Source organism: Dermochelys coriacea, chromosome 24 (assembly GCF_009764565.3).
Source record: "Dermochelys coriacea isolate rDerCor1 chromosome 24, rDerCor1.pri.v4, whole genome shotgun sequence".
In the NCBI taxonomy this organism is placed as follows: domain Eukaryota; kingdom Metazoa; phylum Chordata; order Testudines; family Dermochelyidae; genus Dermochelys; species Dermochelys coriacea.
This window is the reverse complement of record NC_050091.1, coordinates 5,483,483-5,506,808: the sequence shown is the minus strand read 5'-3', so window position 1 is coordinate 5,506,808 and position 23,326 is coordinate 5,483,483. Positions and strand designations below refer to the sequence as shown.

General features: G+C 49.8%; 2 protein-coding genes across 2 annotated transcripts in view; both read left to right on the top strand.

Annotated features, from left to right (window-relative positions):
- Positions 1-14,458: 14,458 nt before the first annotated feature.
- LOC119847754 (toll-like receptor 2) lies at positions 14,459-21,789 on the top strand. Its single transcript, XM_038382795.2, has 3 exons — positions 14,459-15,020; positions 18,612-18,706; positions 19,254-21,789. Exons 1-3 carry the CDS (start codon positions 14,890-14,892, stop codon positions 21,785-21,787), a joined length of 2,760 nt encoding a protein of 919 aa, XP_038238723.1. The 5' UTR covers positions 14,459-14,889; the 3' UTR covers positions 21,788-21,789.
- Positions 21,790-22,533: 744 nt separating this feature from the next.
- Positions 22,534-23,326, top strand: part of ITGA10 (integrin subunit alpha 10) — a 72,098-nt gene continuing 71,305 nt past the window's right edge. Inside the window, 1 exon segment of the mRNA XM_043502077.1 lies at positions 22,534-22,667. The gene's annotated coding sequence lies outside the window, so the exon portion shown is untranslated.

The window sequence follows — 23,326 nt, the reverse complement described above, 5'->3', positions numbered from 1 at the left end:
AATTCATGGAGGACAGGTCCATCAAGGGCTATTAGCCAGGATGAGCAGGGATGGTGTCCCTAGCCTCTGTTTGCTAGAAGCTGGGAATAGGCGGAGCACCCCCTGGTGACAATCCATTGGGCTCTGCAATGGAACCAAACTCATTGCCTCACAGCAGTGGCAGCTGTGACGTCAAAGCACAGGTGGGTGAGTCAAGACAGCTGGGCTCTATTCCTCCTTCAGCCACAGCTGCTGGTCAACTCACTTCCCCACACTGTGCCTCAGTTTCCCCACTGAACTACCTGCTCGTGAGGCTCAGAAAATGCTAGCAAAGGCTAAGACACCAGGCTAGGATGTAGGGGTTTAGTCCTGCCTCTGCCTGTGGAACACATGGCAAGGCACTTAGCCGCTCCTGGGTCTTTGTTCCCCAGCTGTAAAATGAGAGAACAGTTTCTTTTGCCTAAAGCTCTTCAGCTCAAGGACAGTCTCTGCTTCTCTGTGTGTCCAGCGCCTAGCACAAAGGAGCCTTGATCTCCACTTAGATGCTGCTGTGATATGAGATGAAAGCTGGAGAACCACAGGATCTGTCTGCGTCCATCAGCTTCTGTAAAGAATGCGTGTGCTATACATTACAGCCCGCACCTTGTCCTGTCTCTTTCCTGTGAAACGGGACCCTAGGACCAAAGGGTCATGGTTGCAGTATCTGGGATCATGCTGCTTTCAGGTGGGTAGTTCCTATGCATGTAAGCCATGCCCTCTCCGCACGGTGCTCGGCCCCACCGTCTTGTGGTGGCTGGGGCCCAGATACAGGCTGACGAGCCTGCCACAGCACTGGGGAATGGAGCCGGGTCTTTTAGCTCAGGCAAGCAGAGAATGGTGCGTTTAGTACCCGGATTCAAGTCCTGCTGCCAACAGCCCACCCGTGGGCACAGCACTGCCGAGCTCACCCCACTCCAGCATTAACATGACCTCCCTGAAGCCACCCCGTAGGCTGACTCATCTAGCGGGCAGACACCTGAACCCACGGGCAGAGACCTGAACCCACTGCCCAGATCCCAGCAGCCACGGGACGTTGGCACCGTTCTTGTGCTTTCCAGTGACGTTGCAAAGCATTCAGTTACTGGACACTGGGTCCCGCTGGCCAAGGGTTAAGAATTAATCCCCAAACCAGGCTAATGCACCCAGATCCCCTTCTGCCTTTATATGCAACTTCCTTCTCCAGCAAGGATCAGAGCAGATGCTGGAGGGCCAGAGAAAACCCATCTCTTCCCAGCCTTTGGGGTGATCTTCATCCCCTCTGCCTGTTTTAATCAATGATACAGACGCACGGTATAACTCCTAACAGAAGGAGTGCCCCTGGCAGGGAGAGAGAAGACTGGGGGAGAGAAAAGGAGAAGGCAGGAGGAAAAGGAGGAAGACGGGGGGGGGGGGGTGGAGAAGGCAGAGCCTGCAGAGATGAAGGGACAGTGGCAGGAGGGTTTGGTTTCAGAGTAGCAGCCTCGTTAGTCTGTATTTGCAAAAAGAAAAGGAGTACTTGTGGCACCTTAGAGACTAACAAATTTATTAGAGCATAAGCTTTCGTGAGCTACAGCTCACTTCATCGGATGCATTTGGTGGAAAGAACAGAGGGGAGATTGATATACACACACAGAGAACATGAAACAATGGGTTTATCCTACACACTGTAAGGAGAGTGATCACTTAAGATAAGCCATCACCAGCAGCAGGGGGGGGAAAGGAGGAAAACCTTTCATGGTGACAAGCAAGGTAGGCTATTTCCAGCAGTTAACAAGAATATCTGAGGAACAGTGGGGGGTGTATGCCATGCCAAGGGGCCTGTGGGGGTGGAGGGTGGAATTGAGGAGTGGGCGTGGCCAGGTTGAGAGTGGGAGGGGCAGCCTGAGATCACCCAGGAGGCAAGCTTGAGCCTCAGCTGCTGGAGGGGAGCAGAGAGAAGCTTTTGGGTGTAAATGAGGCTGGGGCAGGTGGGAGCTACAAGCTGGTCAGGCTCCCTCCAAGCGGACAGACACTGGCACAGGGAGCTGCTGGGGCGAGGGACTGACTCCCCTGTCCCTAGCAGGGAGGGACAGACAGCAGCCTGGGGCTTGGACAGTATGATGGGTGCTGCAGAGATACCAAAGAGGCACAACTCCTAGGATTTCTTGTTTCCCCTTCCATGTCCAACAGTGATGGATGGACACAGAGCTGGCAATTAGGTGCTACAGAAATATGTTGGAGGGACAGACAGCTGCTGGGGTCCTTAGCAGTCAGAGGCAGCCAGATCTCGCTCTCCCAGCATCCTGCTCGCCAGTAGCATAGCTATGTCTGCTCTGACATGTGCCCTGCCTTGTTCTCTTCTAGGGGACAGCCAGGATCCTCTGGGATTTCTGCTTGCTGCACCCTGGAGAGAAGACGCCTTCCCCACGGCAACTGCTTCTGCCCTAGTAAGTGTTTCAGGCTTGGGCGGGGCAGGTAGGGCTGGGGTGTGGTGCAGTACAGAGCCATGGGGAGAGACAGCCTCTGCCTGGAACAGTTTACAAACTCAAGAGAGCACGGTAGGGCTTTGAGAGTTGGCTGGCCCCTGGCTGGCGGGATGGGCTACACAGCGGGAGCTGGAACTGCCTGTTAGCTGCTAATGGAGTGATTCCCAAACTTTAACAACCTGTGAACCCCTTTCACTAAAATGTCAAGTCTCGCGAACCCTCCTAAAAATGAATATTTCCAGGGATTTTCTCCTTTACCTGAGTATAAATGATAAAAGCAGTGATCTTGGAAATATAACATTTGTTTTTTATGACATGCTTATTACACACTATTTATTATTAATTATCATTACAATATTTTTATTACATTATGAAAACGGCAACACTCTTCCAAGATCTCACTTTCGTAGCTTATATCACTTTGAATAAGCCTGTTATAAGACAAGGCTCCTGTGTTTCATCAAGGAGTATCAGATGTGAAACAGTAGGAAGGGATTTAAGAAGCCAACTCAAAAAGAACAGGAGTACTTGTGGCATCTTAGAGACTAACACACTTATTTGAGCATAAGCTTTCGTGAGCTACAGCTCACTTCATCGGATGCATGCAGTGGAAAATACAGTAGGGGGATTTTATATACACAGAGAACATGAAACAACAACAAAAACACTAACCCAGGAAGCTATCCTTGCAACAAAGCCCGTTGTCAACTCTGTCCACATATCTATTCAGGGGACACCATCATAGGGCTTAATCACATCAGCCACACTATCAGAGGCTCGTTCACCTGCACATCTACCAATGTGATATATGCCATCATGTGCCAGCAATGCCCCTCTGCCATGTACATTGGCCAAACTGGACAGTCTCTACGTAAAGGAATAAATGGACACAAATCAGACGTCAAGAATTATAACATTCAAAAACCAGTCGGAGAACACTTCAATCTCTCTGGTCACTCGATTTTAGACCTAAAAGTGGCAATATTACAACAAAAAAACTTCAAAAACAGACTCCAACGAGAGACTGCTGAATTGGAATTAATTTGCAAACTAGGTACAATTAACTTAGGCTTGAATAAAGACTGGGAGTGGATGGGTCATTACACAAAGTAAAACTATTTCCCCTTGTTTATTCGCCCCCTCCCCCCACTGCTCCTCACACGTTCTTGTCAACTGCTGGAAATGGCCCACCTTGATTATCACTACAAAAGCTCATCTTAAGTGATCACTCTTCTTACAGTGTGTATGGTCACACCCACTGTTTCATGTTCTCTGTGTATATAAAATCCCCCTACTGTATTTTCCACTGCATGCATCCGATGAAGTGAGCTGTAGCTCACGAAAGTTTATGCTCAAATAAATTTGTTAGTCTCTAAGGTGCCACAAGTCCTCCTTTTCTTTTTGCGGATACAGACGAACATGGGTGCTACTCTGAAACAACTCAAAGAGTTCCTCCTACACAAGCATTCAGGTCTTGAGCAGTCCAGGCAAACGATGCACATTACAACAAAGCTTAAACTTGTTCTTCGTAATAATTTTACAAACAACACTAGCTGCCTATTTAATTTTAAAAACAGCAAAAAATATCCACCTCCCTTTCCATTTCTTATAAGGAGTCTTGAAGTTTAAATCTCCTCAGTGTGATAGAGATGCTTGCTGTGATCTTCTTAGCTCTTGGAAGTCCAGGGGCTCTGGGCTGCTGGTCCCAGGCTGCCCGGGCTCCCTAGTGCCAGCTCGGTCCACCATTAGGAAATTTTTCCCCTGAGAAGCCCCTGTAACATTTCGCGAACCCCCAGGTTGGGAACCACTGTGCTAATGCAATCGCTCGGGCAGCTCCAGCATTTGGCAATGTGGCCACCCTCAGGACAGCGGAGGCTCAGTCAGTGAGGTGGCTGGGGATAGCTTGGGTAAGTGCTGTGGCAAAGACACAGCATGAGAGGGGAAGGGACTTGGCCAGATTCACCCAGCCGGTCATTTGCAGCTGGGATTAGAACCCAGGAGTTCCGATTCCCAGTCCAGCGCCTGATCCGCTCGGTCGCGCTGTCTCCCTTGGCTTACGGACAGCCCCTCAGCTTGTTTAATAGTCTTGGTGGATCCCCGTTGTCTTTGCTGCCTCTCTTTGACCGGCTGTTGCTGCTCCTCTGAGAAGATTAGTCCCAGTCCAGGGCAGGGCCTGTGACAAAGCCAGGGGTTGAGCAGTGAGCACCCCCCCCCCACCCCAGCACACTGGAAAGTTGGCACCTGTAGCTCCAGCCCCAGAGTCAGTGCCTAGACAAGGAGCCACATGTTAACTTCTGAAGAGCCTCATGGGGCTCCACAGGCACGGGTCAGCCACCCTGATCTAAGCAGACAAGGGACAGCAGGTGGGTACAGACCGATGGGCGCACAAGGAGACAATGAGGCAGCAGGACAGGCAGGGGTCTCACCATCCCTCCCAGCCATCTAACCGTTGTCAGGACTTTTGAAGACATGGTGGCGAAACTGGCTTACTGGAGGCAAAGTGACTTCCCGAAGGCTGCCCCCTAAGGTGAGGGAATTCTGGGGGAGACAAACTCTGATCAGGCCCCAAAAACCTCAGGTGCTCGCCGATACTAGCCGCTTCTGAAAAAAAGTACAACACTTTCCCCTGAGCTGGCTGGATTGTTTATCTGTGATTTCCACGCGGTTCACTGCCTCAGGCCTACATACAGTACCTGCATGTCTGTCGGTTGCAGTGCTGCTTCCTGATGACCCAATAAAAGCGATTACCTCACCCACTTTGTCTCTTCTATTCATTTGCTAGGCACCTGCCGTTTTTTGGAACCGCTATAATTAAAGCAGTGCAATCCGTTGTGTGGCTGCTGTCCACACAGGTGCCATTATAGCTTATTCCCCTTTCCATACAGGAGAAAACGATACCAGCATAAGCCGGTATAATGATGTTAACTCTAGGGAAGTGGTAATACAGCCATACAGCTCGCATGGACAGACGAGGCCATGGCCCTAATAGGTGCCATTCTTTGGCATGGCGATGGAGGGTTCTGATTTCACAATGAAACAGACTTTACCGTAATCTGCTTGTGCAATCACTGCTTACAATAGGGCTTTCAGATTTCCTCTTATCTGATCTTGGCATGAGGCCAGCCATTAATTGTCATCCTTTGTTTCTTCTTTTTATCTGACTTCCTTGACCAGTTGAGCCTTCCTGCATGGGTATATTCCATATTGACTCGGGGATTGCTTACTTCCTGCTAAGCTAGTCAAAATCAGACAGGCTGGTCCAGGGCTTGTCCATGACGAGTTGCACCAGTTTCTTATACTTAAGGGATGTATGTGCGAGGGAGAAGGTTAAACTTATTGGGTTAAACTGGTGCAAAAGGCTCTTTGAATCAGACTTACTTCAGTCTTATTCTAGTGGCTTAGGAACTGGTTGAAGCTAAACCAAAATGATTTAAATAACTAGAGCAGGGGTCGGCAACCTTTCAGAAGTGGTGTGCCAAGTCTTCATTTATTCACTCTTATTTAAGGTTTCACGTGCCAGTAATACATTTTAATGTTTTTAGAAGGTCTCTCTCTATAATATATAACTAAACTATTGTTGTATGGAAAGTAACTAAGGTTTTTTAAATGTTTAAGAAGCTTCATTGAAAATTAAATTAAAATGCAGATCTTATCAGTTTAGTGAGATCCTTGCCCTTGCTTTTCCTTGCTGAGTTTTCCAATGTCTGGCACGTATTTGGATACTTGAAGCTGCACACAGGCTTCTGAGTGATCAGTTGTTAACCAGCTCCGAAAGGGACAGAGGACAGATTTCATGTATGAAAATACCTGTTCATACAGGTATGTGGATCCAAATGCTGAAAGCATTGCTAATGCAATTTTCTTCAAACAGTTAAATTTCACAGGCAGGGACGTCCAGCAGGTCAGAATAGAGGCCCCATGATCTCTCTCGACAGCTTTAAGTGCATTCCACAGATTTCCAAACTTTGATGCCCACAATTCTGAGCTTTTTAGCTGAATGAGCGGCATTTCGAAATCTTCAACGCCCATCCACTGAAATACAGACAAATCCAAGTCACTTTCGCTGAACTTTCCAGGTTTAATTAGAAAAGAAAGCATTGGGCCAAACCACTGGAAATCTTGAAATCTGTCAGAAAATTCTGATTCCAGTTCTTGCATGTACATTCCAATCTCACTGACGCTGACAGTGCAACGTGTTGATAGCTCTTTTATGCGTTGGAAGTAGCAGAAAGTCAAAGTTTGAATACCTCGAGAAAAAATTGCTAGTTTTACAACAAATACCTTCCAGGTTTCATAAAGATCCAGAACCATTTTCCCTGCACCCTGGAGACGGAGGTTGAGTTTGTTTAGGTGAGCAGTGATGTCAGTTAGAAACATGAGCTTACAGAGCCATTTGTTATCATCTAGTTCGGGGTACTTTTGTCCTTTTTCCAACAAAAAGGCCTTGATTGCATCAAAACAGTTTACAAACAGTTTGTCTTGCCACAACTTAGCCACCAAATGTTTCTGTGAAGTGGAATTTCATTATAAGCACTGTCCATCTCTTCTAGAAGTATTTGAAACTCTATGTGAGTCAAAGCAGATTGAGCAACAAGAACATTCACAATTTGCACTACTGTATTCATCACATTATTAAGATCTGTATTAGAAATTTTAGCACACAGGTTTTCTTGATGGATGATACAGTGAAATTTGACTGTCGGGCAGCCAATTTGATCTTCAAGTAACTTTACAAATCCCTTCTGTTTTCCGACCATGGCAGGAGCACCATCTGTTGTCACACAAAATATTTTTCTGATGTCAACTCCTTGTTCTTCAAAATGGCTTACAAAATGGTAAACCCCCTTTGTTGTGCCATGCAGGGGTTTTAGGCAACAAAGTTCCTCTTGGATTTCATCAGAAGCACAATATCTTGCAACTGCCAAACGTGGAACGTCATTTATATCAATGCTCTCATCAACTGCAACACTAAACACTGCTGGGTTTCAGAGTAGCAGCCGTGTTAGTCTGTATTCGCAAAAAGAACAGGAGGACTTGTGGCACCTTAGAGACGAACAAATTTATTTGAGCATAAGCTTTCGTGAGCTACAGCTCACTTCATCAGATTCTGTGTCTTTTAATGCAGTTGTCTGCTTTTCATTAATGTTTTCTGCCATTTCGCTTATGCATCTCTCAACTGTTCTGGCAGAGACAGGCAGTTCTTTTATTCTGGATATGCATCTTTATTTGGTAAATTATTGAACAAAACCTCCAAACGGCTGAGAAAAACTTCTTTTATATATTCCCCATCAGTTTTCTGTTTTTTGCAATGCACTATGCAATCTTGTAACTTCCTTCTGTGGCTTGATTTTTACTTACACTTAAGCATTTAAAAACACTGCTTTACTTCTCATAACCTACTACTGCCTTTTTGATTGATTCAGTCTTGTCTGCTTCATCAAGAAAGGTTTTCTTATGCTTCGTTTGAAAATGTCGTCGAACACTTGATGTGCGACAAACAACACTTTCACAACAGAAAGCACAAACAGCACGGTCCTTCTTTTGAATAAATCCAAATGTGTCTGTCCAAGAAGGCTGAAATGAATGGACATCTAACTTTGCTTTCTTAGGAACTGACATTTTGTCAAATGTACCCCTCAACTTACAGTGGGAAAAAAAATCGTGACAGATGGCATGCACAACATCAAATGCCATGCGCTTTCCACGTGACGTGAGAGGGATGTAAGCAGCAAATCAGGATTTAAAAATATCCCAGTGGCGCTGGAACAATTTTTAAGGTAGGGGTGCTGAGCTGCACCCCCTCTTCCCCCTGTCTGCACCCCTCACTGCCCCAGGCTGGGGCCAGTGAGTCATAGCTGGGGGCAGCTGCAGAGCCCCGGGCTAGCGGCTGGGACCCCAGGATGGCAACAGAGCCCCCGGGACTGGTGTCCAGGACACAGGCAGTGTGAGTGCCACTCAAAATCATCTCGTGTGTCCCCTTTGGCACACATGCCATAGGTTGCTGACCGACCCCTGGAATAGTCACTCTTTCTATAAGCCCTTTGCAGGGTGGTATTTTCAATGACTAATGTATTTGTAAGTAACTCTTTACCTCTTGGTGTTTGTCTCCTGTCCTGTTACAAGGCAACACGTGCAATCATCCTAAAACAGTGGCTTAAGAAACCTTACTGTAGTTTTTCCCAGGCAAAATTAGCAGTGGTCTGAACTGCAGTACTGGTCGTATTCAGCAGTGGTCTCAAATGCTCTGAAGACTTGGAGCCAACTGGAGTCTGGCTGGCGGTTTGAAGTCGAGTTACTTACTGAAACTTGCAATAGGCAGCCTGCAGTTGCCCAAAGACATGCCAGGCTACTTTCCGATGCTGACTCTTCCAGGCTATCTGATGGCTGAATTAGCGGCCTGAGACAGTGGGTCAAATCCTCTGTCATCTTTAATTTGTTGTTTGGGTTCCATGTTCCATTAACATGGGTGTTTTCAAATACAGCGTGTTTAGGTTCTTTCAGATATGTGTTTGTCTTGACCCTGGCTCCCGGAAGATGGAGCCAAGGAAGGAAGTCAAATGTATCTGAACAAAACAGGCCTGCTCTGTTTGTCATGTTTCCGGATTGCCAGGAACTGTGAGAGATTAGGGAGAAGGATGGGGCTTAGTGGCCTCCCCTGGCCCATAGAAGACCTGGGTTCAAGCACCTGCTCTGTGAATGTGTGCAAGTCACTTGGTCTCTTGGTGCCTCAGTTTTCCCGTCTGTATAATGAGGGTAATGGCACAGCCCTGCAGGTTGTGAGTACAAATATACTAAAGATTGGGAGATACGATGGTGATGAGGGAGTCAGTTAAGTACCTAGAAGAGCTTGGCCAGCATTCTTCCCCTTTCCCGGGCTGGGGGGGGTGTTGTGTGAATTGCTTAGACTTGTGCATATCACTGATCTTGAAGTGTGCTCACAATTATTGGTGAACTGGCCCATTTCCAGGAGGCCGGACACCAAGCTGTGTTGTGGGGAGGCGGTCATGTGTGTCTTATTGTCAAGATCGTTAGGAGGTTTACTGGGCAATGGAAGTATCGGTGGGTCAGGGCGGGACCATTGAAAACATCAGTCCCTTTCCGGGGAGGGACGGAGAAGGGCAGCGGATTAGGAGTCAGACCTGGTTCCATTCCTGGGCAAATCCCGGCTTTCCCCCTTCTATCCTCTCTGTGGGTTGTAAAATCCCTGAGCTGAGCCGTGAACTGTCTGTGTGCAGCACCCACTTGCGGCTGGGGCCTCGAGGCAGCGTCGGAGGTGGGATATCAGACTGGTGATTCTTCCTCTTTTCCCTAGATGTTCAGCGATTGCTCCCTGATCCCTTGGTTATGATAGTGAGCAGGGGTTGGTGCATTACAGTTGCAGGGCTCCCCCTTCAATTTTCCCATGATCTCGCTACAGCTGAGCACATAACAGTACAGAACAACACGGTTTCTGCCCGTAGGAGCGCTCAGTCAATCAGAGGCATGATGTGATTGGGGTGGCAGGAATGGGATGTCCAGCATGGAGTAGGTGGAACTGAAACAGACAAGGGTTAGAGAAATGAGATCTCATGGTTACCTGGTCCAGCCGTGTGCACAGATCAATAGTTCCATTATACCTTCAAACAGCTCAGTGTTGACTTTCTTCTTGTGTGTGGTATGGAAAAAATTCAGTAAACGCAAGCCCATTGGAAAAGGATGTGTTTATCAAAGACCTGGCCCATTTTCACCCTTGCAGTGGTCTGGATTGATTGCAGAGATCAAAGCACAATGGCATATTTTCTGGAGAGACAGCAAATAAACTTTAAGAACATAAAGTTCTGGCTGTTCCATAAGTTAATTATTGCCAAGTTAGTATCTCCACTCTGTAGAGTAGTTTATCTTCGGTTTTGCGTGTCTTTGTTTTTTGAAACATGTCTGCGATGGTGAAACCCAACCAAGATAAGGGAGTAACTAGACTGGATGAACCTTGGAGGCTGAATGCTTTGGATGAAACCCAAAATTGTGACATCCCCATTTTGGCAGGTGGGGAAACTGAGTCAGGGAGGTGACACAACTTGATCAAGGGCACACAGCTAGTTGGTGGCAGTGCTGGGAACAGAATTGTGTGTGTGTGTGTGTGTGTGTGTGTGAATTGCACTGGACAAACTTCCCTAGGAGATAGATGTTATTCATATAGCTTGGCTTTTGGAGGCGGGTGAGCATTGAAGAATTTTTGTGAATGAGGAGTTGTACAAAGCCTGTTGTTCTCCTCAGAACTCCTCCTTCCCCTCATCTGCTCTCAATTAGTCACTTCTGCCAGCACCAAAAGACAAGATAGTGGCTGTTGTGAGCTGCAGTATTTGTTAGATATGACACTGGGAATGCGGGAATGGCTCTCATCAGCTCCCGGGGGCAGTCCCGCAGTCTCTCTGGGTGCTGAGCATGTCCAAAAACAAAACAAAAAAAAAGCCCTGCTACTTTATGGAAGTTTGTCTAGTGGCAGAAACAGCTTTTCACTAGCAAGATGAGCCAATGTCCTGCCCCCCACGACTGGTGTGTGGCACCAGAGAGGAGTCCAAGGCTCTGGCTCTGAACTTCCCCACAGGTTGTCCACGTCTGGAGTCCTATCTGTAACCAAAACACTTTCTCACTGCAATGCTTTACCCGGTGTGGTGGGGATTTCTGTGCCTAACACACCAGAAACTAGCTTGTGGGGCAGCCAGGAGAAACTGGAACCAACCCTCCAATGGTTGCCCTCTGCCTGCGACTGTCTCCTACCCTGGCTGGAGTTTGAAGAGACACAACTAAATTGCTCTCTTAAATGTTTACGGTCCTCCAGGAGAAAGCTAATCCTCACCCTTTTCTGTCTCCCTAGGGGAGGATGCCAGTTACTGCCAGGCTGCTCTATTTAGCTGGCCAAGAATTGTCAACAAATCATGACCATGTTAACATGCGTGCACGCTCTAGTCGACAGCGGGGATCAAAAAAGGACCGTCAGCACCAAAGGCTGGACCTTAAAAATTCTTCTGGCACCTAGTGAGATTTCAATGGGAGTCGGGTGCCTAGGTGCCCATCTGCAGCATTAGGTGCCTAAACGCCCTCAAAAACAAGCCCTAACAGCACAAGCTAAAGGGATAGGTTAGCTGTAAGTATCTAAGCTGCTGTGGTTGAGGTGGGATGGACACACATACACCCACTCGTGATTTACTTGCCCAGGAATGTTTGGGCTGCCTTATCTAGAAACCATGCAACAAAAATCCAGATTAAGGACGAACTTCCTGTCTGGTAAAGATAAAGGAAAGGAATGCTTGACCTCCAGCCAGGCAAGTCAACAGTGAGAGCTTCTCTTCTGGAAATCTCTTCTAGCCTCATCCTCTCCCTCTCAGATTCATAGACTGTAATGCGAGGCAGAACCATTCTGACAATTCAGGGCTCATCTGCACTGGGAAATTTACGAGAAGAGGAGTATGGTACTATTTGGGTATAAGCCCCCATGTGAATTTACTCTGGAGCGAGGGTCCATGCGGGAGCTGATCACTATTCCAGAATAGCTACTTTGGTTAATTTCCAAGTGTAAATAAGCCCATAGTCTGACCCCCTGTATAGCTCAGGCCAGAGAATGTCATACTGCAACTCCTGCATCCAGCCATAATGGCTGATTGGATTCAAGCGTGTCTCTTAAGACATCTGGTCTTGATTTAAAGACTTCCAGCATTGGCGAGTGTCCCCCAGACCCCCAGGTTAGCTCTTCCAAGGGTTAGCAATTAAAACGGGGCATCATTTCTAGTCCGAATCTCTCCAGCTTCAGTTGCTAGCTGGATCTTTGTGCTAGTTCAGAGCCAGCTCTTTCTTCTCAGATGATTCAGTCTGTTCCTGTGTGAATACGTGGCTGCAGCGCTGGTGGGATGTGCCGGCCCAGTTCAGGCTCAGGGCGCCACCAGGTGTGGCAACAGACACAGCTGGATTGCAGCAAGCTTCCAGTGATGGGACGTGCCCTTGCCCTGTAGCAGGAAGTGGCTTGGCCTCTGTGGTTCAGACAGTCCTTGCCCTCTGCTGGCACTGGCCACAAGGAAAGCCAATTGGTGCCACTGCCACCTGCCAAACTCATTCCATATACGCCACTGACCAGTCCTGGCTGACATGTACCATGGGTTTAATCCTTAACTGGCTATAATGAGACCTTGCGAGGCTGCTTTTGGGGGCGAACTCAGCCTGGGAAGTAACGTTAAATACACCTGCGAGGGACAGATTTATCTCTGTTTGCTCTGAACCTCTCCCTCCCCTGGTGCATCACAAAGCTGGGCACTGCCTAGCAATCTCAGCAGCGGCTGATGACTATCTGGGACAGTAGGGAGCCCTCTGGATTTTGGGCTGGAAGACCCAGTTTCCCAGGATGTCTGTTACGGCAAGATGGGTTCAGAACAGCATAAACTTTGCAGCAGGCTAGTGCACGCTCAGGTAAACAAGAGACCGGGGCTCCAGCTGGCAGAGCTTAGACCTGGCAAGCTGAAACAGTTGGTCCAAATAAGGATTGGGTGCAGGGCATCGTCATCTGTCACGCCACAATGCAGGTAAGGAATGTCGAGGATTTATTCATGGAAAGGGCCCGGGGTGAATCCAGCAGGCATTCGCTGCCTACATAGTTTTTTGACAGCAGCTATTGGCTGCTGCTTGGCAGTCTCGCTTCCAGTAATTAATTCATTTGTTTGTTCTTGCTGAGAGAGGAGACGGCTTCCTGCAAATTCCTTGTTATGGTTTCTGTCCCATCCTGGGCTCTCCATGCAACTCTGGATAAACAGTTCTTTATGGCTTCTATTGCAGAGTATAGGTTTTGCAGCCTCTTAACTCTGAGCTCACTGCCCCTTCGCAATGCAGATTTTCAACAGGGAGTGTAATTGGCCATTGGAACAATTTACGCAGGGATTTTTTATTTGGACTGTGGTGGTGTCACGGACCATGCCCCTCAGTGCCAGGTACTGTGCCAACAGGGAGCAGAGAGACAGAACCTGCTCTGGAAAGCTCACAAGCAAAGTCATAACACCCAGCTCTTAACAGAGCACTCTCCAGCAATAGAGCCCAGAATGTTTTACTGAGGGCTCTGGATGAAAAGGAATTAGTTTGCACAGTGCATAATTCATCTGTGGAACACCCTGCTGCAGGATATGGTTAAGGCCAGGACTTTAGGAGACTTAAAGGATTATCCATATAAACATACAATGACAATCCCTGCCCCCCCACCCGCAATCATTAGAGGGATGCCCTTTTTAATAAAGCTTACTGTGAGCTGCAGGGCTGGCTCACCTGCTCACAAAAGGATCGATGCCACCCCAGCCTGACAGGCCAGCCCCACAGCCTCACCTGGGCTGGGTCCATCTCCCCTGGAAGGGGTCAGTTGCCCTGTGCCAGCTGCAACCCCCCCATGCTCCTGGGCATGAGCTAACCAGTAACTGGCAGGGGGCCAGGGGGCTAGGAAGAAACTTCCCTGGGGACAGGTAAGGCTGTCTTAGGATCTTCCTCTTTCTTTTGAAGCAGCAAGCGCTGGAGAGAGGGGATACTGGGCCATTAATCCAGTGATTTAGTGGGCCAAAAATACACCCTAATCTCTCTCTTGTAAGTGGGGAAGGGAAATGACCTAGCTAGTGCACAGAGCTGGGACACAGGAGAGCACCTCCCCTCTCTGTGTCTGTTCCCCTCTGGCCTCCCTATTTCCCTCCCGAGCTCCTCTCTGTACAGCACCTAGCACAGTGGGGCCCTGATCCCACGACCAGAGCCCTTAGGAGCTACTGCAATCCAGACCACTAACCTGGCATGTTATTGGTGCTTTTATGGTCTTGCAGCCCCCTGTGATGCAGAGAAATATCACCCCGGTTTGCAGCCAGGGTGGTTAATTCCCTGTTTGGTTTCGGGGGTGGGGGGGAGCAGGGAGAAGGGAAGAGAAAACAAATCCTTGAGGCGCGCTGTCTCTTTAAGAGGGAGGTGGCGCCCCACCCTGCAGAGCCTAGAAATTTGCTTCCTCCGCAGCCCAGCTCAGTCACTCCGGGGCAGGGCCGGGCAGGATGGGTGGCGTGGTGGGGCCAGAGGGAAGCCCCGGCTGGTGGCCCCCCGGGACCTAGCCAAGGGGTGAAATAGATCAGCAAAGGCCCCCGGACTGCATGGGGGGGCTACCGGAGAAGTTGCCTCTTCGTACCCAAAGAAGGACCCAAGGAAAGTTCCCCCAGCCCTGTGTGATCACCTAGGACCAAGGGGGGACCGGCCGGGTGCCCCCCTTCTCCCTGCCCGCTGCAGTCACCCGGGTTTCGGCTGCAGGGCGGTTTCTGGACCATCCCTCTTGGCGGTTTCGGATCTCGGCGTGGGAACCGCAATGGGGGCTCATCGCGGGGTTTTGGCAGCGCCCTGGAGTTGCTGAAGGGGGAGCCGGCGTGTGCGCCCCGGGCCCCAGCCACTGGAGATGAAGGGGGCGGGGGGGGCACGGCGGGAAAGCGTTTACATGCCAGCGCCTGTTCCTGTCTTCCACGCCGCATTGGCATGTTGTTCCCACTGGATCGTGACTGCAGGAGATAAAGGTGCCTTGGAAACCGGGCAAGTGTGTGTGTGTGTGGGGGGGGGGGGATTATTCCTGCCAGCTCCCTGCCAATAGAAGTTCCCTGCCTACACCACCTTTCTAAAAGTGAATTATATTAAAAAAAAAACCCAAACAAGCCCAGACCTAGGGTGGTGCTTTGCTCCGGAGACCAAGGTGAGTCGTGTTAGCCCTGCCTTAGAGATGGGGAAACTGAGGCAGGAGGCAGCGACTTGCCCCCAGGTGTCAGAGCTGGGAATAGATTCCTGACTCCCAGTGCGTGGGCCATCTCGCCTCCAGTCTGGTGCTAAATGAGGCCTGCCCCTCAGCATCAGATTATTCATCTGTGTTTCCTTTCCTGTCTCCCCTGGGGAGCCAATCTCGGTTCTTCTAAAACCATGGCATTAGCTTTCAAAAAGCTGGCAACTGAAATCATGTTCCCTATTAAATGGCCTTTCTAGACCAATTATACATGTTTACTAGAATCCTTAACTGTCATGTAATGATTTAATCAACCAAAATTGCATGCACATAGCTTGAGAGCAGTGGTGAAAAAATCTCCTGATCACGTAACACTTGTGATATGGAAATATTGACACTAATAATATTTTTCCATCTCAACTGCTTCCCTCTCCTGCCCCCCAAGAAACTGGATTTTTGACTAAATAGCTTTAGCAAAAAGTGTCTGCTTTATGCAGACAAGGCTGGTGGTTTTGGTTTGATATTTTTTAAAAAATCACATGGGGAAGGGACTCGTTTTGGAAAGGTAACCTAGGGTTTTAGGTTTGAAAGTTGAATCTAAAGGAAGTGAATGCTTTCTGGGCAGTTTTTTATTAATAACATAAATGTGTCGAGTGGCTTTCATTTCCGACGACTCCAGAAAGCTTTATGGGCTTACTAGAGTTATTGGTGTTGGATTTTAGCCAGGACACTCTGAACTATTGTGAAACTAGACATGATGATGGATATTACAACTTGTTCCAAGTGTTTATGGCAGCATTGTAAGACAGTGAAGAAAGGCACCAAAGAAATCTGCATGTGGGGAGCGTCATTGCCCAGCGTAATTTACTGTGATGGCATGAACAGCATTGCAATCTAAATTAAGGAAACCAAAGTTGAAGTAAAGCTACCTGATATTATGACTAGGGGCACTGGGATGCTATCAGGATTTTGGGAGGGACCCCAATGTATATGTGCAGTAGCTAGCTCATCCCTGCCGCAAACTGCTTACCCTCTAAAACTGGGGTGGGCAAACTTTTTGGCCTGAGGGCCACATCTGGGTATGGAAATTGTATGGTGGGCCATGAATGCTCACAAAACTGGGGATTGGGGGGCGGGTGGGGGGTGAGGGCTCTGGCTGGGGGGGCGGGCTTTGGGGTGGTGCCAGAAATGAGGAGTTCAGGGTGAGGGCTCCAGCTGGGGGGTATGGGCTCTGGGGTGGGGCTGAGGATGAGGGGTTGGGGGTGCAGAAGGGTGCTCCAGGCTGGGATTGAGAGGTTCAGAGGGTGGGAGGGGGATCAGGGCTGGGGCAGGGGGTTGGGGCATGGGAGGGGTTCAGGGGTGCAGGCTCCGGGCGGCACTTAACTCAAGCTGCTCCCAGAAGCAGCGGCATGTCTCCTTTCCAGCTCCTATGCAGAGGCATGGCCAGTCGGTTCTGCACAGTGCCCTGTCCGCAAGTGCCGCCGCCGCAGCTCCCATTGGCTGTGATTGTCAGCCAATGGAAGCTGTGAGGGTGGCTCTTGGTGGGGACAGCATGCAGAGCCCCCTGGCTGCCCCTACATGTAGGAGCTGGAGGAGGGACATGCCGCTGCTTCTGGGAGCTGCGGAGAGTGAGGCAAGTCCCCAACCCTGCTCCCCAGCAGGAGCTCCAGGGTCAGATTAAAATGTCTGGAGGGCCGGATGCGGCCCCCGTGCTCTAAAAGCATGTACTAAGTGTAGAACAACAGTAGGGTGGATGAAGATGCAGGAGAAGGGCAAGCTTGGACAATTACACTGGCAATTTCTGTAGCTGTTTTTTTTTCCCCTTCTCGTTCCACTTCAGAGGTGGCTGCATTTCAGTGGTGGTTTAAGGGCTTGTGTACGCATGGTACAGCTGTTCCTGAAGAGTGCAAGGTGCCAGATACTCCTATTCCAGAACAAGAGTGCCTTGTTCCTGTTTAGCTTAACCTCTGGGTTTAGCTAAACAGGGACAAAACACTTATTGTGGAATAAGGCTCAGCGCATGGAGTTATTCAGGAATAACCCCAGTTAATGCTTCAGTATGCTGGGCTCTCTGGGACTGCTTACAACTTGCTGTCCTCTGGGAAGAAAGTTGCAATAGAAATCCTAAGGTGAACGCTCTCTCCAGACTTGTAAAAGCACAAAGGGCAGCTGGATTTCAACGTCAGAGAGGATCAGTATATGGTTCTGTAGCTTGACCTCCCACATAGTGCAGACCAGAAAATCTCACGTGTGATTGTGAACCTGCAGATGGTCAGGAAATCTTTAACTTTGTTTTCAGTCAGTTCTTCTTGACCAGATTTTGAGTTTTAATTAAAAAAAAAAATAGCCATGTTTTTGGCCAAACTGTCAGTCAACCTGAAGTTTTCAAGGTCGGGGGTGCGTGTGGGGGGGAGGGGAAGTGTTGACTACTCAGTTTCCCATCACTCTTGGCAAACCCATCTTTTGCCAAAACAAGCCTTGAACGAAACACTTCAACCTGTTCCAATCAAACGCCACCACTTCTGGATCCATTCGAGCGCGTCTCCTAGAGACATCCCGTCTCGCTGTAAAGATGCCAAGGGTTTGTCTTCAGTGCATTGTTGGTTTGAGCTATAACTGGAGGTTTGCCCTAACCCGACTCCCACCCCTCCACAAATCACTCACTTGAGTTGTGTTTTAGATTCGAGCTAGGTGGCCCATGGGCTGGCGTGGGAGGAGTGAGGAGGTTGGCACTCAAGTGACGAATGCAGGGGAGGTTGTGGCAGCTTCAGTTGTAGAACTGGAGAACTATGGGGTTAGAAGGGACCCTAACCCCTGCCCAGATGCAGGATTCGTTATGTAGATCAAATGGAAAACATTCTGCCCTGAGCTAGGCTAGCTCAAGTGGACAAACACCTGCTATCTGTTGCAGTGAAGACGCGCCCGTCCTGAGTGATGGAGAAGCCGTGCCTTTCACGCTGGCATAGCCTCTTCCCATGTGAGTGAGCAGCAGGAGACACAGAATACTGTGGGCAGCATTTCCCATTGCGAGTATCCGGGTATTGACCCAGCTTCCTTGTGGTTTATCTTCCTCCCATTTGTACTTTCTGAAAGTCTCCCTCTGGCTGCCATGTTCCTCTAGCATTGCACAGAAGATGGGGGTAGGGGTTGGTCCGGGAAGCAAGTCTGAGACACAGCGCGTCTCCCCGACGTGTCTATAGGGTGACCAGATGGCAAATGTGAAAAATCGGGACGGGGGTTGGGGGTAATAGGAGCCTATATAAGAAAAAGACCCAAAAATTGGGACTTTCGCTATAAAATCAGGACATCTGGTCACCCTATGTGTCTACAATGGGTGGCTAGTGAGCCCTGTTGATTCATCTTGGGTTGCTACCTGCATCCAGTAAAATGCTGCTTCTCTTTTGATCTAGGACTGTCTGGGACTGGCATGGAAGGGACAACTGCCCCCCTGCAGCGCTGTGCTTAGCTCCCCATCTGTCACCTGAGGGGCAGCGCCTCTTGCTCTGTAAGTGGCATTCTCTCCCGTTGTTGAGCCAAGGGGGTAAAATGAACACGAAGATTGCTGGCCCCATGGATCTGTGGGAAGTGAAGTGCCGGATGGGAGTGGCCATAATCCAACCTCTGTCTGGGATCACAGTGATCTAATCAAGAATGGTAGGCAGTGGGGGATGTTGAACTAGATGGACCTGTCTTTGAGGCAGCAAAGAGATGGGGGTAGACACATCATTGGCTTGTCCTGCATGGCAGGAAGGAGGTGGAGGGAATAAAGTGGGTTAATAGGTGGATCTGGTAGGGCAGGTGGATAGGAGGTGGGGTCCTGAGGGGGTGGGACTACAGGCCAATGGCTTGTTCCAGGGCATCTCAATGGGCTAGGGATAGTGCTGCTGTAAATGTCCAATCTGCAAAATGATCCATTGGTAATTCAGTGGTGCAGAGTGTACCATGGGGGGTAAAGGTCTCTGCTCGATAGGTTAATGTTAGTGTGCAGACAGGTCTCTGAAAGTAACGTTAGAGGGCATTTCACAGGACATCCTACTCCCTCAATCTTTCAGGTGAACAAACATGTGAAGAGAAGACCATGCGCCCACTAGCTGGCATGTGCGTAGCTTTGTGCCTGGTGATCGTGGGACTGGCAGATGGGGCTCACCCGTGCCTTGTCACTGCCAACAAAGAAATCGCCACGTGCAAGGGTCAGAACCTGAACCGCGTTCCCCAGCATCTTCCCTGCACCCTGCTCAGACTGGATCTCTCGTATAATAGGCTCAAAGAGATCGCTGCAGGAGACTTCTCAGCGCTGACCCGGCTGCAGAGCTTGGACCTGGGCTACAACAACATCTCGCGCATCGCGGCACATGCCTTCGCCTCCAACGTCCAGCTGGAGGAACTCAGCCTATTCAACAACTCCCTGCGCCAGATCCCCTCGCTGGCCCTGAAGCCTCTGAGGAAACTGAGGCGGCTGGAGATGTCCAACAACTTGTACCTCCGCTCAACTCTGGACGAGGTCTTCAGCACTCTGAGGAACCTGCAGGAGTTCTCCATGGGTGGGTCTCTGATCCAGATGGTCGGTAAGTGGGACTTCCTCCCGCTGAGGGATATAGCCTTGCAGAAGTTTGCCCTGAAGACGGCGTCCAGCCTACTGGAGTATCAAGAAGGGGCATTCTCGGTGCTCAATACCACAGCCCTGTGGTGCGACATAGCCCTGGACAAAAATGCCCAGGCCTTGCCCATGATGCTGCGGGACCTGAGGGGTAAGCCGCTGCAGTACCTCCGCTTCCGCAACCTCTTTGAGTTCACCTACTACACTGAGTCCGCAGATCTCTTCTCTGGCTTGGCTGAGATGCGAGCCAGCAAGCTGGTCTTCTACCGGGGCAAGTTCAACGAGAACCTGCTACGTCTGGCCCTGCTGAACATCCAGAAGTCCAGCATCCGCGACCTCTCCCTGGTGGCCATTGACTTCGCCCGCTCTTCCCAGTGGAACCGCTCGGAAGCAGGCATCGCCAACCTGACCCTGGACAGCTTGTTGCTGAAAGACATCAGCAATCCCGACATCCTGCGTTTTGACTGGACCTTCACCTGGTTCAGCGGTGTGGTCAACCTCTCCATTCTCAACATCAACTTCAACTTCGTGCCCTGCGACACCTGGGACGAGATGCGCAACGTGGTGAACCTGGACATCTCCAACAACCGATTGAGGGACGCCTACATCTACAACCAGGGCTGCAACTACCAGGACATCATGCCCAAACTGGAGCGGTTCCTTGTGGCCAAAAACGAGCTGACCAGCCTGGCCGTAGTGGCTAAGCTCACAGCCAATTGGCCTCGCCTGACCCATATCAACGCCAGTCACAACCGCATCGGGGGCCTGAAGGAGACCGCGTGCCAGTGGAATCCCAGCCTGGTCTGGCTGGCCCTGGACCACAACACTGTTACCATGGAGATCTTCAAGTGCCTGCCCATCACGCTTCACTACCTGGACCTGTCCTCCTCTGAGCTGGACCGGCTGGAGATGAGCTACTTTGTCCGCTGCCAAAACCTCCAGGAGCTGAAGCTGAGTGGAAACAAGATCAAGTTCATTCCCTCAGAGTGGAGATGCCCCAGCCTGCGAATACTGGCCATGGATGGCAACTCCTTTGGTGTCATCAGCAAGGGCTCCTTTGTCAACATGCCAGAGCTGACCAGCCTCAAGGCCGGGAACAACCCCTACCACTGCACCTGTGACCTCTACGGCTTCCTGCAGGAGACTCGGAGGAAGGGTAAGCTGACCCTGCTGGACTGGCCTGGGGGCTGGACATGCTTCCATCCGGAGTCCCTGCTGGACGTGGGCGTGGCTGCCTACACCCCAGGGCTGACGGAGTGTGATGTGAGGGTGGTGGTGGCCATCTCTGTCTCAGTCACAGCTGCTGTGATCATTGCAACCATGGTGCTGTGCTGGAGGTTCGACGTGCTATGGTATCTGCAAGCCACCTACCGCATCGTCCGGTCGAAGTACCGCGCCCGCCACGCTCACCCCACTCGGGCCTATGCCTACCATGCCTTCATCTCCTACAGCTGCTCAGACGCCGACTGGGTGAGGCAGGAGCTGCTCCAGCGGCTGGAGAGCTCCAGCCCCCCGTACCGCATCTGCATCCACGAGAGAGACTTCACACCGGGCAAGTGGATCATCGACAACATCATCGAGAACATCGAGAGCAGCTACAAGATCATCTTCGTCCTCTCCCGCAGCTTTGTCGACAGCGAGTGGTGCAACTACGAGCTCTACTTTGCCCACCAGCGGGCCGTGGGGCTGGGTTACGAGGACGTCATCCTGGTGGTGAAGGAGGCCATCGATCCTCAGAGCCTGCCTCACAAGTTCTGCAAGCTGCGGAAGATGCTGAGCACCAAAACCTACCTGGAATGGCCTTCGGAGCCTAGCCGGCAGCCTTTCTTCTGGGTACAGCTCAGGAACGTGCTGGGGAAACCGGGAGCGGCCGAGCCCAGCCAGGACCGGGTCTCGCTAGCCAGCGTGGAGTTGGGCTCAGATGAGAGTATGGACAATCCAGGTGAAGAGGAAACTGCCATCGATGCCGTGGCTAGCCCTGTGAGCTAGCGCTCGCTTGGGCTCCAGCTCCATGCTGCCCCTGCTCCTGAGCTATATGTCTCGCACAGTGCATTGTGCGTTCGCATGCCGATGTCCTGCTTTGCAGATGTGGTGGGAAGAACGTTGCTCCAGGTCTTGGCCAGTTCTCCAATATTCCATTCCCTACGCACTGTGACCAAACAGAGTGGAAGGCACGAACGGCTACTAAACTCCAGACCCAGATTTTTCGGAAGGGAGCAACGATCTTATTGGCCTGACTCAAGACCCCTCTTAAAGGGGCCTCCCATTTAAAGAGTGCTGAGCACCCGCCTTCTGAAAATATGGTGCCCTTTCAAAGGAGCACTTGAAAAATCAAGGCACCTAAGTACTACCTAATGCGTTGTATTTACCCACTAGCCAATGGGAGACCCTAAGCTCCTGGACTGGGAGTAAGGAGCCCCCCTTTTCAAGGTCAGCACGAGTCTGCCGTGCAAGGCAAACTCCAAGAACGTAGCCAACCTGCGTGTCCGCTGTTTGTGATCCTGCCACCTCTCGTTTCTCCTGAAGGTTTAACCGACTTGCCTGGCAATACTGTTGCTGTAGTGGAAGGATACAACTTTGCTAGGGCTTGTGCACTTTAGCATCTGGGTGAAATTCATCCCTTTGCCGTACAAGCTGCTTACATCCCAGCTGTTACCCGCTCGAGGACATCAGTGCTGCGCGCAGCTTCCGCTGACCCTTTGCCTGAGTGAGCGGCACCCTCCGCGTAGGAGACATTGACTGAAGTTTCTTCGCTCCAGGTGTCTTAAACCATGGCTGTCGGGATCAGTCCGTACAGCAGCCACAACCTGAGCGCTCTGCACTTCTGATCACTGAAAGTGACCGAAACAGGCGCCTTTATCTGCTCCAGGTATGCCTCTGCCAAAAATCTGCTTTTTACTGACCTCCTACTCTCAGCTGCATTGGCTCCTGCTGGGCTATGGTACACCAAGCTGGAGTCTCGTACCATGAATAAAACTGCCAGTGGAGTTCCAGTGGCAAAATCTTCCATCTCCCCGATGATGTGGCTGGATAGAGGAGGTCCCTAGTGGGGAGGGGAAGGGGGAATTTGTGCTTGAAACTTCAAACTGAGCCCGTCAGAGCGGGATTTGTGGAGCCAGATAGGGGAAGAATGTATTTCTGTTGCATTTATTTTAGGGCTGTCGATTTTAATAGCCGTTAACTCGTGCGATTAACTCCAAAAAATTAATCTCAATTTAAAAAAATTAGTTGCAGGTTTAATCACTCGGTTAAACAATACAATATCAATGGAAATTTATTAAATATTTTGGATGTTTTCTACATTTTCAAATATATTGATTTCAATTACAACACAGAATACAAAGTGTATAGTGTTCACTTTATATTTTTATTACAAATATTTGCACAGTAAAAAGGATAAACAAAAGAAATAGTATTTTTGAATTCACCTCATACAAGTACAGTAGTGCAATTTCTTTATTGTGAAAGTGCAACTTACAAATGTAGATTTTTTTTGTTACTTAACTGCACTCAAAACCAAAACAATGT

Coding starts and splice junctions, on each gene's coding strand:
- LOC119847754 (XM_038382795.2), top strand. CDS start 14,890: ATGAAGGGGGCGGGGGGGGCACGGCGGGAAAGCGTTTACATGCCAGCG. Junction 15,021..18,611: donor AAAGGTGCCTTGGAAACCGG/GCAAGTGTGTGT, acceptor CTTTTGATCTAG/GACTGTCTGGGACTGGCATG. Junction 18,707..19,253: donor GGGGCAGCGCCTCTTGCTCT/GTAAGTGGCATT, acceptor TCAATCTTTCAG/GTGAACAAACATGTGAAGAG.